The 16172-nt window shown below is 38.7% G+C and overlaps 1 protein-coding gene across 2 annotated transcripts in view; it reads left to right on the plus strand.

The window, feature by feature from the left end:
* Positions 1–14228, plus strand: part of Zranb1 (zinc finger RANBP2-type containing 1) — a 60855-nt gene extending 46627 nt beyond the window's left edge. For both annotated transcript variants that reach the window (XM_051145462.1, XM_051145461.1), the window contains 6 exons: positions 2435–2506; positions 3190–3388; positions 11285–11405; positions 12379–12508; positions 12672–12901; positions 13775–14228. In XM_051145462.1, coding sequence (XP_051001419.1) covers positions 2435–2506; positions 3190–3388; positions 11285–11405; positions 12379–12508; positions 12672–12901; positions 13775–13993 — 971 coding nt within the window. In that variant the 3' untranslated portion in view covers positions 13994–14228. The remainder of the gene's footprint in view (positions 1–2434; positions 2507–3189; positions 3389–11284; positions 11406–12378; positions 12509–12671; positions 12902–13774) is intronic.
* Positions 14229–16172: the final 1944 nt, after the last annotated feature.

Raw genomic sequence — 16172 nt, forward strand, 5'->3', positions numbered from 1 at the left:
TGGGGAAAATAATGTTTTTATAAGAAATAAGATGGGATTTTTAATATTTTTATATCTTATATGTATGGGTGTTTTGACTGCATGTACATCTGTGTCCCATATGTGTGCCTGCCATCCATGGACACCAAAAGAGGGTGTCAGATCCCTTCAACTGGAGTTAGCGACAATAGTCAGCTGCCATGTGGGTGCTAAGAATCAAACCTGGGTCCTCTGCAAGAGCAACCAGTGCTTTTAACTTCTGAGCCGTCTCTCTACCACCATACGTTAGGGTCTTATGATTTGACTGTTCTATATATTCTTGAAGTGACTCATACAAGAACTACCTGTAAACAAATGCTTTGATGATTAGAAAACAGTAGCTGGTTTTTGTTTCGTTTTTGTTTGGCCTTAGTTTTATTTATTTGAAGACAAGCTCTCAATCTATAGTTCAGGCTAAACTAGAATGTGTAGTGACCTCTGGTTTCATCCACTTACATGCTGGGATTATAGGTGTGAAGCCACTCCTTAGGTGTTGTTTTGCTTTGAGACTTGATCTCATTGTGTAGTTCTGGCTAGGCCTTGAAGTCAAAGAGATCTCTCTTTTGAGTGCTGGGATTAAAGGCATGTGCCATCACACCTGGCGTATTAAAAACAAATATACAAGCACAATACATACATACATATATATATCCATCAATCCATCCATACATACATACATACTGTTCATTCATTTTCCCCTTTTATTCCAGAATATCCCTCTTTTTCTCTCTCTCTCTCCCTCTCCCTTTCTCCTCCTTCTCTCTTCCTCTCTCCTCTTCTCTTCTTCCCCCTCCTCTCCCCTCCCATCTCTCTCTCTGGTTTTTTTGAGGCAGGGTTTCTCTGTGTAGCCTTGGCTATCCTGGACTTGTAGACTAGGCTGGCTTTGAATTCAGATCTGCCTGCCTCTGCCTCCCAGAGTGCTGGGATTACAGGCATGCTCCACAATGTCCAGTTAGTCACCTATTTTTAATTTTCCATTTATGTCTGTTTTAAAATTACATACCCATTAGCTACTGTTAAGAATTAGGTAGGATTAGAATACAGATTTTTTTAATGGGTTAGTTATTTGAATTAAAAATACTATCTTCAAATATGTCATTGTTTTTTATTCATTAATTTCTGCTGTGTTTGTGAATCACTTGCTAATGTTTTTGATTCTCTGACAGTTGAAAATAATCTGGAGGGGCTCAATGGTTAAGAGCATTGTCTGCCCTTCCAGAGGTCCTGAGTTCAATTCCCAGCAACCACACGGTGGCTCACAACCATCTATCCTGGAATCTGATGCCCTCTTCTGGCATGCAGGTGACCTGCAGATAGAGCACACATATATGTGAAATAAATAAGTAAATCTTAAAGAAAAAAAGAAAGAAAAAGAAAAAATCCGGTGGATGCCTTTTATGAATTAATATTAAATAAATACACCAAAGAACTTATCTTTTTTAAGTAAAGGTCTATCTGGTACCCTATTATTTTCTATTTTTTGTAGTCAGATGTATTTATACATGGGAAGGGTTAATGAAACCTTTTAGAATCTGTAAATTTCATTGAAATATACTGTATATTAAGCTCATCTCAATCTGTTAATTTAAAAAATCATTATTATATACATTTATTATGTGGGTGTGTTGTTGAAGTCAGAGGAGTACTTACACAGTTGGTTCTCTCCTTCTGTCATGTGGGTCCTGGGATTGAACTCAGGGTTAGTGTCAAGTGACCTTTCCTTCTGAGCCATCTTGCTAACCCATAAATACATTGAAAGAAAGAAAGAAAGAAAGAAAGAAAGAAAGAAAGAAAGAAAGAAAAGATGTCATTTAAAAAAATTAATTATATATTTTTAGATTTAAAAATTTTAATGTATGTGTGTGAATGATTTTTCTGTATGTGTATATGTGTACCAAGTTGTGCATGGTACCCTCAATGGTCAGAAGAGGCCATCAGATTCTGTGGAACTGGAGTTAAGGATGGTTATAATCCATCATGTAGGTGCTGTGAATTGAACCTGAGGCCCTCTGCAAGAGCAACCATTCTCTTAACTCTTGAGTCATCTCCCTGCCCCCACCCAAAGGGGTTTTAAGGGTAATGCTTTTTATTACACTAAGTAATCTGAGTAAACATGGAATGTTTGAGGAAGGCTCCCAAAACTGTGTCAGAGTGCCATGGTTCATTAAGTTTTATGAGAAAATTCTTAAGTTTGAAAATAGCAGGTTTGTGAAGAGAAAGAACAAATAAAAATCTATAAGTAATTATTTGTCTACACCTTATTTTTGTTATCTTTAAATAAATACTGAGCCCAGAAACTACACATGCATAATTGTGTTCATACAACATTAAATACAGATATTTGACAACTTCAGTAGAAAGGTGGTATAAGTTATTAAACACAAGAACTGCTTTTAAGCCTCATTTTTCTGTGCAGATATTGAAGATTTGCCTCCAACAGTTCAAGAAAAATTATTTGATGAGGTGCTTGATAGAGATGTTCAAAAAGGTAAGTGTAAGATCAATGTTGTAATGTTTCTTATATCCAGTTAGCTGTTCCAGTTTTTTATAATGTAAGAAGTGGTTTATTGTGTACTTGTCTTGCCTTATTTTAAATTAAAGATGTAGAGTCATAGTAGTCTCATATGTAAGGTTCTAGAGTTTACCCCAACCCTAGAATCAACAATGCAAAACAGAGACTTCCACAGCCTTGCCTGTGATAGAGTGAACAAACACAGATATTAAATGTTAAAAGCTTTGATTTTTGTCTACTTACTCTAGAGTGAATATATTTCTGTGTTAAACATTTTTGGAAAACAAGACTGTAAAGGATTTGCAAGTTGAATAAATTATTCCAGAACCACAATATGTTATTCCACATATTTAAAAAGATTACATTAACACATTATAAATATTTTCATATATTCACTAAATATCTTGTAATTCTGTAGGTATAAAAATGAATGTAGTCAGGTGTGGCGGTGCATGCCTGTAATCTGGATACTCAGGGAGGCAGAGACAGGCAGATCTCTGAGTTTGAGGCTAGCCTGGTCTACAAAGTGAATTCAGGACAGCTAAGGCTACACAGAGAAGTCCTGTCTCAAACAAACAAACAAACAAACAAACAAACAAACTAAACAAACCAAACAAAAAAGAAAAAGAAAATGAATGTATTATTTAAATTTCTCTTAGAGCTAGAGGAAGAGTCTCCCATTATAAACTGGTCTTTGGAGTTGGCTACACGTCTGGACAGTCGACTGTATGCACTTTGGAACCGGACCGCGGGAGATTGTTTACTTGACTCAGTACTACAAGCTACCTGGGGCATTTATGACAAAGATTCGGTGCTTCGGAAAGCCCTGCACGACAGCCTGCATGACTGTTCACATTGGTGAGCTGAAAACCCTTTCCTTTTTCAGTGTAGAACTCTACTTGCTGGATTATGTCCTTGTAGTAGTGGGTTACTTTTCTGTTCATATATATAAAAAAAATTTATGTGTGTAGGCATGTTGGCCTGCATTTGTGCCTATGTACCATGTGTGTGTCTAGTACCCAAGAAGGTCAGAATATTGAATTTCTTGGAACTGAAGCTACAGATAACTTTTATGTGGGTGCTAGGAATCAAACCCAGGTTCTCTATAAGAGCAGCAAGTAATTGTTAACTAATGACTCATCTCAGCCAGGCAGTGGTGGCCCTCACCTTTAACCCCAGTACTCAGGAGGCTGAGGCAGGCAGGCCTGTGAGTTTGAGGCCAGCCTGGTCTATAGAGCAAGTTCCAGAACAGCCAGGGCTACATAAAGAAACCTTGTCTTGGAAAAACAACAACAAAAATCCAAGCAAACAAAAATTATTGTGCTATCTCTCTAGCCCTTCTTACATAAAAAGATTTTTTAAAGATTTATTGTTAAGTTTGTGTGTGTGCATGCTTCTGCATCTGTGTGTCAGTCTTTCCTATACCATAGGATGTGATTGATTTGGTCTCTATGATGGCAGTTTTTTTTTTTTTTAATTCCCCCCACCCCCCCAGATCTGCCTTGTAAGTTTAATGTAATATTGCCCTGTAAGATGCAATATTCCTCTTGCTGATGAAATTTAGTTTATTAGCTAGAAAGCCAAATCTGAACTGGGGTAAATCTTGTCACCTTTCAAATCTTGATTGAAAAGCAGCATGGATCAGGACATAGTGGTATACCTCTGTAACCCCAACCATGTCACTTGAGATGGAAGTACCAGGGAAACTGATATCAAAGCTATGTATAAAGACCCTGTCCCAAAAAATTTTGCTCCATACAAATATATCACCCAGGACAGATGGGTAGTTTTTCTTTGGTAGTAATTGACTTTATTTTGTGAGGCCAGAAATAAATTGTGAATTTTAGTAGTTGATCACTCTTTCCCCTACTTGAGAAGGTTTTATTTTTTATTCTTTAATTCTTAAAAGACATTTGGGGCTTATTCTGCCTGTTGCTTAAAACTGGTAGTAGGTCATCTTCTGATGTTTCTATTTGAACCAGACTGAGTCATTTGAGGTTCTTCTGTTAGTCTAGTGCAAGGGTGGGAAGAGGTAGTAAAGGCACGTAAATGAGTTAGCTAGGGACGTTTGGTTAGAGAAAGACAACGTGAGATGATAGCATTGCGGCTTTGCAGCACAGCTCTTAGTTGTCTTGATTCTAACGCGGCCATTATGTGGACAGGACTCAGGATATGAAGTATGCCTTGTTGCCATCTTCTAGAATCTCTGCCACAAGATACCTTTGCTTGGTGTTCTTTTGAGTTCATATAGAAAGCTCAGTTGAAAGCAAGGATCATAGAGATATCCTTTTGCTATCCTGGGCATAGAGTCAGGCTAAAGATTATAATGGGAAGAGATGGAGTGTTACTGTTACTTTGCTCATTAAGCTCAACACATGACTATTACATGGCAGAATAAGAGTGGTGGGGAAACTTGGGTCCTGATCTAGGTCAGGAGAGGAAGAGCCAACATATCACTGTGTAGTTCCTTCTTTAAAGCTGTTCTTTTTTGAGTTGCTAATTTGCCTAGTGTAAATCAAGTGGGGAAGATTATCTTCTGCCTTCTAAAGTTCCTAGTGAGAGATAAGAAAGCAATGTCTATTATGTGAACTTGAATCATTTTTGGTTAGGGGTGGGTTTTTGGTTTTGTTTTTTTTTTAAAAGAGACAGAGGCTGACCTCAATCTCACAGAGATCCACCTGCCTCTGCCTCCCGGGTGCTGGGATTAAAAGTATGCATCACCACTGCCCTGCTGGTTAGGCTGTTTTTTATGCCTTTATGTGTTTGTAGCTGTGCAGTTCTATTGGATACCCATTATCTGAGCTGGCTGATGTTCTCAAGGCTGAGTATAAAGTATTGTCCTAGTTTTTATTTTCCTTTCCTGTTACTGTGATAAAATAACCTGGTGTTGTGTGATGGACTTTTCCTGGGGAGATGCAGCATCCATCTACTCACCTCAGAAAAGGAGCCCACACAGATGAAAGTAAAGTAAAGCCTGATGAACCAATGAGTTTTATTGGTAGTGTGTGTTGGAGGTTACTTTAGGACTAGAAATGACTCAAGCGTGGGTGGCAGCTCACGAAAACTGGAACCCTGGAGCACATGCATAGCGTGAAAGCAGCTCAACAGGTTCATTCCAGGTGTCTCAGTTGGTCCGAGTCTCTTATAGGCAGTTTGGCTGGACTCTGCATCTTCCAGGCAACTGGGCTTGTTGAGTCCTCTCTTAGCAATCTTTACGGTTTATATTCTCTTTGGGAGAGAGGGGCTTAGTGAATCTAGTCACTTTCAGGGACTTTCTGAAGCTAGTTTGAGTTAACTACCTGTCTTAACAGATTTTCCTCTCCTTAGAACATCCTTTTGTTTCATCTCTCTGTAAATAATCTGGTTTTAAATTTCCCTCTAAGATGAAAGATTGCTCATCACAGAGGAAACTACTACACAACACCCTGACAAAAGCTATTTAATAATATTTGGCTCACAATTTCAGATTAAAGTCCATCTTTAAAAGTCAAGTGGGAAAGTCAATGTGGCAGGAATTTGAGCAACACGTCACATCATTCATAGTCAAGAGAAGAAAGCAATGAGTCAGTGCATGCATGCTGATGCTCCACTGTATATACTCCTGCTGTCTTCCCAGGAAGTGGTGCTACACAGAATGGGCCTAATATAATTCCATACAGGCTAGCCTAGCCTTGAGGGTTGGTCCCTCATTGAATGAGACTTCCTTCCCTGGCAATTATAGATTGTGTAAAATTGGTGACCAAAACTGACTATTATTTCATTAAAATATCTGTCCAGTTTCTTAGAGGAACAGGTAGGGCTAATCTGTCAATAAGGGGAAAAATGATTACAGATCTTTTAGAGTAACTACTGCTTATTTGGTAGTAATGTTAAGCTATATTTTTCAGTGTAGACTGCTAAGAATTCTTTTGGACATATATGTCCATATATGGTTATGCCCTCTATGGATACATCTAGTTAATACTGGGCTGCCACAAATAAAATAATCAAAATACTAAAAAGCAAGACTAAAATGTTCAGAAACTATAAGGCTGAATTTGTAATATATATTCTAAAACAGTAGCTTTATTTAAAGTACTTTTTTCCCTAAAAGGTGTTTAAAGCATACTGTTCACTACCTATTATTTAACTTACAGATATAACACTCACCACTGCAACAGAGTGATGGAACATTTGTCACCCCAAAAGAGAACTCATCTCTCTTTTTGATTTACTTTGCCCTAGCTACAGGGAATTATTACTGTTTCCTATACCTGTATGTTTCTCTTTTCTGGACATTTCATATAAATAGAATCACAAAATATTTGGCCTATGACTGAAGCATCTTCCATAGTATAGACAAATATTTTTATCAGTTATTTACCAATGAAAGGACATTAGGTTGTTTCCAGTTTGGCTTTTCTAGAGAAATGGCCAAACAATAGTTCTTTCTGGGTTTTTTGAGACAGGGTGTTTCTATGTAGCCTTGGCTGTCCTAGACTCACTTTGTAGACCAGGCTGGCCTCAAACTCACAGTGATCCACCTGCCTCTGCCTCCCTAGTGCTGGGATTAAAGGTGTGCGCCACCACACCCAGCTTGGCCAAACTGTATTTGACAATGTCCAGACCCTTTTAAACTTCTATCAACATATGCATTATATGAAGAGTTCACTTTTGTGAACTCCCCAATACTTGTTATTGCTCTGATTATAGACAGTCTTGTGCACATGAAGTATCTTTACTGTTGCTTGATTTGTATTTATTTTGTGGATGGTGATACTGAACGTTTTTCATGTGCTAATTTATTGTTCACTCATAAATGTTCTCTCTCTAATTTCCCCATCTTTTTCTAATGCCTTGGTGCCTGGTGTTCAGATCAGGGCTTTAGGTATGCTAAGCAAGCATCTACTACTAAGCTAGGCTCCAGCATTCATGCTCAATCTTTGAGAGTTGTGTTTTCTGTTGCAGACACACTTTATGTATCAAGTCCCTCTTTAGATCTGTGAATGTTTTCTTCTGTCTGTGGCTTTTATTTTCTGATTAATGATGTCTTTGAGGGATAAAAATAATTTTTTAAATGTAAATTGCTCTTTATTATTTTGTGTGAATGGGTGTTTTGCCTGAATGTATGTGCCGTATGGGTGCTGAGGATAGAACCTGGATCCATTGAGCCCACGCTAGACCTAAAGTCATAGTTTTAATAAGTGTTGTTTGTCAGTATTTTTAAAATTATACATGTTATTGTAGTCATGGTTAACAATATCTTCTCTAGCTAAAGGCCTGTGCTGGCTAGTGTTTTGTCAACTTGATACAAACTAAAATCATTTGGGAGGAAGGACTCTTAATTAAGAGAATGCCCCTGCATGTTTTGCAGTCATGTACCCCTGCAGGCCAGGAGAGGGCACCAAATCTCATCATAGATGGCTGTGAGCCACCATGTGGTTGATGGGAATTGAACTCAGGACCTTTGGAAGAGCAGGCAGTTCTCTTAACCGCTGAGCCATCTCTCCTGTCCCAGTCTTTGACGTGTTTTATCACATTTGTAGAAGCCCAAAACCCAAACAATTTTATAGTTTTCATTTTTAGTTTATAGTTTTAGGTTTAATTTAATTTAGGTATTTGATCCATTTATTATGAGCTCTCTTAATTCTCTGGAAATCTAATTGTACCGTTTACTGAAAAGATTGTTGTTCTCTAGACTCTTGTTTTTTCCCATCAGAAGTATCAGTACTTCTATTTGAAGAATTTCTATTCTGCGCCCTTTAGAGTCAGTCTCTCTCTCTCTCTCTCTCTCTCTCTCTCTCTCTCTGTGTGTGTGTGTGTGTGTGTTTAACTTTATGGTCTGTTTAACAGTTTTTACAAAAAGCTAGCCACGACTTTGATTGTTTTTGCATAGAATTTTTAGATTGATGGCAAGAATATTGTCAGCTTTGATAATATTGAGTCTTAGAATCCATGGACAGGGAATTGGTTTTTCAAATATTAATCTAAATTTGCCTGTACCACTTGTTTATACATTGGGTTGATGGTCCTTATGTGCCCACTAGCATTAGGAGCTGAGAATTTGATCTCAGTGTGTGTGTATAATTATTTGAGCATGTTTAGTTTAAAGAATTCTCTCGGTTTGAGTTTTGATTGCAATCATTACTTAATTTCTGGCTAATTTAGAGCTGTCTCATTCATAAAAATAACTAAGTACTAACTAAGAAGTTTCTGGGCCAGTGAAATGGCTCCATAAGTAAAAGAACTTGTTGCCACACCTGTCGACCTGAGTTAACTCCAGGGCCCATGGTGGAAGGAGAGAACCTACTCCTGAAAGTTGTGTTTTTACTTTATACATTGTTTCACACACTCACACAGATCAACTACAACACACACACACACACACTATTTTGAGGGGGGTGTTTCAAAACAAGGTTTCTCTGCGTAGCCTTGGCTGTCTTAGACTTGCTCTGTAGACCAGGCTGGCCTTGAACTCACAGAGATCTGCCTGCCTCTGCCTCCTGAGTGCTAGAATTAAAGGCTTGTGCCTCTACCTGCCAGCTCACAAATAAATTTTAAAAGAAAATTCCAGCTATGCATTGCCAGTTTAAAAAAAATTGTTTCCTTTAAGCTTTTAAAAACTGTATTTATTGCCTTTCAAACGTTCAGATATTCTGTGAACACTAAACTATTGTGAAAGACAAATGCTTGTGTATTTTTTCAAACATGTTATTAGTGTTTCTCTTGTATGTATGTCTCTGTGCTACATGTGTGCCTGGGGCCCACAGAAGTCAGAAGAGGGCATGGGATCCCCTGGAACTTGTGTTACAGAGCATAGTGAGCCACCATATGGGTGCTGAGAATTGAACTTGGGTCTTCTGCAAGACAGGCTCTTAACCACTGAGCCATCTCTCCAGCTCTGAAAATACTTTTTAATCAATTAAGAATTAAATCTCTGAAACATTGTCTTAGTTTGGGTTTTGTTGTTGTGAAGAAACACTATGATCATACCCACTCTGATAAAGGAAAACATTAGCTTCAGTTCCAAGGTTTAGTCCGTTATTGTCATGGTGGGAAGCATGGCAGTATGCAGACAGACATGCTGCAGGAGAAGGAGCTGAGAGTTCTACATCTTGATCTGCACGCAGCAGGAGACTGTGTGCCATGCGGGCCATAGCTTGAGTATAGGAGACCTCAAGCCTGTCCCAACAGTGACACATCCTCCAACCAAGCCACACCTCCTAATAATGCCACTCCCTATGGGCCCAGCTTTCAAACACACAAGTCTATGGGGCATTCCTATTCAAATCACCACAAACATCATGTTTTAGAAACTCTGAAGTTTATAAGCTTAGTTTTCACAGAACCCTTTATTAAGTTACTTGAAAGACAGGCTAAATTTTTCTGCTGAAGTTTTCTTGTCTTTTGCTTTTTCCCCTGTAACTTAAATGCATTAGAGAGAAATGCAGTTTTTCACATTTAAATGGCTGTCTTTACTTCAGAGGGCGTTGCTGGTTGTTGTTGTTCTGGATGACAACATGACAATTTTGGTGAAATTCTGGTCTTAAAGTTTTAAAATTTGACTATAAAGTAAGATTTGTTTCTGGACTTTCAATTTTTTCCCATTGATTTATGTGCCAGTCACTTTATCAATACCAGATTAGCTTGCTGTTTGCACTTTAGATTCATTTCCATGAAATCATTCATTCATTGATTCTAGTATCATCACATTGGTAATTTCTTCAAGTAATTTTCCTAGTCTGTGGAATTCTATGGATTTGGAACTTGTATAGAACTGATATGAAACTTGTAAATCTTCTGCCTCAGCTCCCTACACACTAGGACTCCAGGTGTGTGCTGCCATACCCCGTTTGTCTCTAATTGTATACCTGATGTGAAAGAACAGACTTTATTTTTGCTTCAGACTCCCATTGACCCATTGTAATTTTTATGTTTGCCTAATTTATTGTACGAAAACCATCTTAAAGGGTATTAAATATAAAGAAGGGATTGGTTTTCTAGTTACAGCAAAAGATTATCATGTAATCATGAGATTTCATTTGTTCAAAAACGAAACAAAACAATTTCAAGTGGTGATGTTTATTAGTTTGGTTTTTTTATATAAGGTCTTAAATACCTAAGCCAGCCAAAACCTCTGTATATAGCTAAGGATGATCCTTGAGCTCCTGATCCTTTTCTAACTGTCAGCTGTTGGGATTACAAGCATGTCCTCTTAGGACCCATGTGATCTTCATATTCTTAACAACATGGTGGTGTGTTTCTGAGGCATTGCATTTACACATAGCATAGTGATACATCGCTGGAGAAATGTGTCATCTTTGTGTCTAATACCTCAAATGACATTTTGACAGTCTTTGTTTTTAAGAGTCTCACTGCATAGCCCAGGGTGGCTGCAAATTCTGTAGTGTGAGATTATAGGTGTGTGGCACTATTGCTGACTTTTAAGTGGGTTGAATTTATTAAGCCAATAGATACAATTAAATGAAAATAAAACTTTTCTTCGCTTTTCTAGAGTTAGATAGTTATCGAATTTGATTCTGGCTGGAGATATGCTAAAATGTGTCTGGTACTAGAATGTAGGCATTAATTTCTTGACAGAAACTCAAAAAACCAAAATACCCCAAAAGACCTACACTAATTTTTTTTTGGGGGGGGGGATGTTTTGGTATTTTGAAACATGGTTTCTCTTGTAATCCTAAATATTTGGGGCAGTGTAGTATACTGCTGGTTCAAAGCTAGCACTTATGATTTTGTTTGCCTTTTGCTTGCTAGGTTTTACACACGATGGAAAGACTGGGAATCATGGTATTCTCAGAGCTTCGGTTTACATTTTTCTCTAAGGGAAGAACAGTGGCAAGAAGACTGGGCATTTATACTCTCTCTAGCTAGTCAGGTAAGGCTGCATCAAGCTTTGCTGTTTGTTTTCCTTCATTTTTTGAAAGAGTTGTAATGCACATTGTTGAGTTCTTCAGACCGTCTGATCAGACCATGATTGCCGTGTGTTCGGTCAGCTTGGGTTCTGTCGAGGTGCTGACTACTGTTTGTTAGAGCATCAATGCAGAACTCAGCTGCTTGACTAAGGGTTCTTTCATGCATTACAGTCCAGGTTGCTTGTTCTTCCTCAGTATCAGAGGCTGTATGTGTTTTACCGTCCTCCACAGTAGCTCCAGTCGTTGGGTTCAAGCTCACAGTAGGCAACTAAAGAATGGAACTGAGCTCTCAGACTTGGAGAAAGAAATTGTCTATATTGTTCCCTCACGACTGCACTCACATAGGTTATAGGTAAGGGAAAAAGCACAGTCTGGCCTACTCTGAACAAATAACTTTGTCTAACTAGGTTCACTGAAACCTTAGACGAGAAGTTTGTCCTGTTTGGGCCATTTGTGCAGGGCCCACAGTGCTAATGTGTCAAAGAAGGTATCTCAGGGTCATGTGTTACTACAGTGCTTATAGCTGGAAGATGGATCCAATTCAGCAAGACTGCTAGTTAACTCAGTACACAGTAAAGAAAAGAAAAGCAACACTTTGTTGTAGGTAGGTCTTTTACAGTAAGCGTAAGTGATGTCATTTTGTGAACTGTCCCTTGCTATCTGAACCCGTTTTCTGAGATGGGAGAATTCATGCTAAGAATGGATAGCAAGGGACGCCTAGAAGTAATTATCCACACATATGTATGAGTTTGGATATGAATACTTATTCATAGACTTCGCTATTTGGGTAGTCAATTTCTTTAATTTGACAATCCGTTTCTTCTTGGAAATGGATTGAGATAGTACACTGAAGATAGTATTGTTTTTTACACAGCAGTTTTTGGGACTGGTAATTGTTTTTAAGAAAAATTGTCTTTTCTTTTTGTGTGTGTACAGCCTGGAGCAAGTTTGGAGCAGACACACATTTTTGTACTTGCACATATTCTTAGACGACCAATTATAGTTTATGGAGTAAAATATTATAAGAGTTTCCGGGGAGAAACTTTAGGATATACTCGGTTTCAAGGTAAGCCATTACTTAAGAGCACTCTAGTAGGCTTGTTTACTATGATTATATTATCTGTGCCCTCAAAGCAATAATTAATGGGAAGAAGGGTCAGATTTTCGCAGGTAGAGCAGGGGTGTGGGGGGTTGGATAGGCACTTCCTCCTTTGCTCTTTTTTTTCTAGGAGTTTATTTGCCTTTGTTGTGGGAACAGAGTTTCTGTTGGAAAAGTCCAATTGCTCTGGGATATACAAGGGGCCATTTCTCTGCTCTGGTTGCCATGGAGAATGATGGTTATGGCAACCGAGGTGCTGGTGCTAATCTGAACACTGATGATGATGTCACCATCACATTTTTGCCTCTGGTTGACAGTGAAAGGAAGCTCCTCCACGTGCACTTTCTTTCTGCTCAGGAGGTAAGTAGCATGCTAACTCATCTCAGCAGTGACCAGAAACCAACCGTCTGCTCCTTAGCAGCTGCAGGGCTAAGGCACTTGTGAGTGGGTATGGGAACTGCTTTTTCTCTGTAAGCACCAGTCAGTGTTTTTCTGGCTGACCTTTTCAAACTTAGAAAGGCAGCTTACTGGACTTGTGGCTTAAATAGAGATGGGAGAGGGCTGCCATGGTGTTAGTCTTGGCAGATTTCTAAGATGTGTTTTGTTTTGAGACAGGATTTCAGTTTCAGTGCTTGCCGGGGATTAAAGGTGTGTGCTAGCTACCACATCCAGTTAGAGAATTTTAAGACACTGCAAGGGGAGTAGAGCTTTGCCTTCTTGAGTGAGCCAGAGTCCAGTGAGACATAGGAGTACATGGGGTGACAGCAGTGTAAACTAGGCAGGCAGATAGTTGAGGATATATATAAAATAATACCAAGAAAGTCCATGTTCTAGAAAATTATTGGCTGTTTATTATATATAATGCCCACAAAACACTGAAAAGCACAGTATCAAGGAAAAGAATTCATAGGCCATAACATGTACAGTTCTAGCCCAAATGTAATTTACCCAGTGAACTTACCTTGTCATCCCTTTTCTTGGCTTTTTTTTGTGAGGGGCATGTCAAACAAATGCCCTTCTAGGGTGTTGGGAGGAAGGCTATGCTATATCCTCATCTAATTTCAACCACAAACAACCTTTTGGGTTTTACTGATAACAACTGATGAAAGCTTGAATTTAGATAGAAACGGTTGTTTGCTTTTACTTTTTCATTATCAAAGTAGCTGCAGGTTATTCCTACCAAGTGTCTGACCTTCTGTGTTACTTTGCCTTTTTTTCATTTTCCTCTAAAAGCTAGGTAATGAGGAGCAGCAAGAGAAACTGCTCAGAGAGTGGCTGGACTGCTGCGTGACTGAAGGGGGAGTTCTAGTGGCCATGCAGAAAAGCTCTCGGAGGAGAAACCACCCCTTGGTCACACAGATGGTAGAAAAATGGCTTGACCGCTACAGACAGATCCGGCCTTGTACATCCCTGTCTGATGGAGAGGAGGATGACGATGATGAGGATGAATGAAAACAAACACATCTAAGGAGCAAAAAGACCAAGGCATCAGGTCTGAGATGGCCCCAAAGTTAGTGTGGTATTCAAAGCAGAATATGCAGCATGGAGTGAGCCAGAACCTGTGGGATCTGTGCCCAAGTATGTTTCTGCTTCACACCCACTGGAGATAATGAGTGTATCTGCATGAGGAGATGGAGAACTTTGGTTGAACTACAGTTTGTAAAAAAGAAAGGAAAAAAACAAAAACCCTTAATTTTATTGAGAGAACTTTTTTTTTCTTTTAAATTGTAAATCTGTCTATGAATGTAACGCATGTGGTTGTGTAAGAAGTTGTGTACTAGGAAAAGTGCACCAGCATCTTCATGTTACTGAGAACATTTTCCCAGCATGGGCACTCACAAAAAGCACATTGCAGACAAACCCTTGAGATACTCATTAGAACCTGACATCCTGCTCCCACCATCAAAGACCCATTTTCCATTGTTTCAGGAATTTGGAAACTTTGTACAAATTATCCACAGCAAGATAAAAAATAAACAAGCCTTTATTTTATTAATAATTTAGTTCCTGTTGTGCCCAATAAAATAAAAATCAAATCCTTGGGAACAAACTGCAAGGAAAAACTAGGTTTTTTTTTTTTTTTTTTGGAGTGAACTTTACATAGACATTGTCTCTTATTCTGAAGAGGGTTTTGGTTTCTGTTATAAGTTTTCTAATTTACCCCTTTCATTTTATCTAGCTATTTATTTGTTTTGGAAGAATGCCCTGTAAAGGGGTCCTTACTTGACTCTGGGCAGGTGCCTTTGTGCACGTATTCCCTGGATGAAAAGAAAGGGAGCAGGCTCAACTGTGACTGGGTGGACTGTGTGACAGTCACTTACACTCAGCCTGTTCTGCTCCCAGGTGACCATGCAGATGGTCTTCAGATTCTTCCTGTCTTTGTCAGCTCTGCTCTAAGCAGATCCTGTATGCTTAGGCTGATTGGGAATACAGTTCAGTACAGAATAAAGACTTTTAAATGCAGTAAGGTGGTCAATGCATTGTATGATCAATTTCTGTGTAGTATGAGAATTTTTGCATGTTGGTTAGTTGTAGCCATTATTTAAAGTTAAAACTATAATCTTAGAAAAATTTTATGGAAAGTGTTATTTGACCACTTCAGGTATATATTTGTACTGGGTAAACATTTTGACCTACTCAAGAACACAACACACAGTGTCCTGAGATAAGCACTGAGACTGACATGGCAAGCAGTTGCAAAATAGCAAATACACACATTTCCTCCCTTTAATGAAAAGGCTGTGAAAACTATAATCTTATTTTCTAATGAGATGGTATTGAAGTGTACACAAGCTTGAGTTTGCTGGAATACTAAAAAGAGAAAAATACCTATGATCTGTTATGTCTTTAGTTCTTTCTCTTGTGAACACTGAATAAAAAGGTGTTCTCAGGATGAAAGGTCATTTATGCTGCATGCTAAAACTGGAGAAAGTAAATTTCACAGTAGGTGACTCCATATAAATTGTGGTATCAATACTGTTCCAGTGGTTTATGTTTTCCTACAAATTGACTATCTGGTTTTCATTTTGATATAGAAGACTGTCATTCTGAGTACTTAGCATCTGAAATAGCTGTTCTTCACGGGTAGAGTTGGTTTTTTCAGGAAGCAGAGATCCAGTTAAGCAAAACCTTCCTCCCAACTGAAGAAGCCACAGAACTGAGAGGGGGAAAGCTGGTCTCGGGTGGATCTGCATTGCACCCAAAACCTTGTGGTGCAGAGCCAGGCTCAGTAATGAGTCTTGTTCTGCGTATTATCGGTTCGTGAGTGTCCTTTCCCGAGTTCCCTCTACATTTATTTATTTACTTATTTATTTATTTATGACCAGTAACCCTAACCACAGATAATTTGACTGGTATTACATTCTTCCCTGTGGGAAAGAATTAGAGATGGCTCCATTTCTTAGGCTCTTAAGACAGGAACGGGGCTTTTGGTAGTTTCTCTAACAGACTGACTGGCTGTGAAAATGCCAACATTTTTTGGTAATCAGTGCTATGTTAAGCTCTTGAACTAAACCAACAGCCATAATTGTCCCAAGAAAGTGTATGCCGTCCTTTGTCAAAGAGTGTATGTGGCTGGGTGACAAGTGTAGGTATCTTTAGACTGACTCTGGACAGTAGCACTTTTATAACT

The sequence above is a fragment of the Acomys russatus genome, chromosome 5, assembly GCF_903995435.1.
Source record: "Acomys russatus chromosome 5, mAcoRus1.1, whole genome shotgun sequence".
NCBI classification, from domain to species: domain Eukaryota; kingdom Metazoa; phylum Chordata; class Mammalia; order Rodentia; family Muridae; genus Acomys; species Acomys russatus.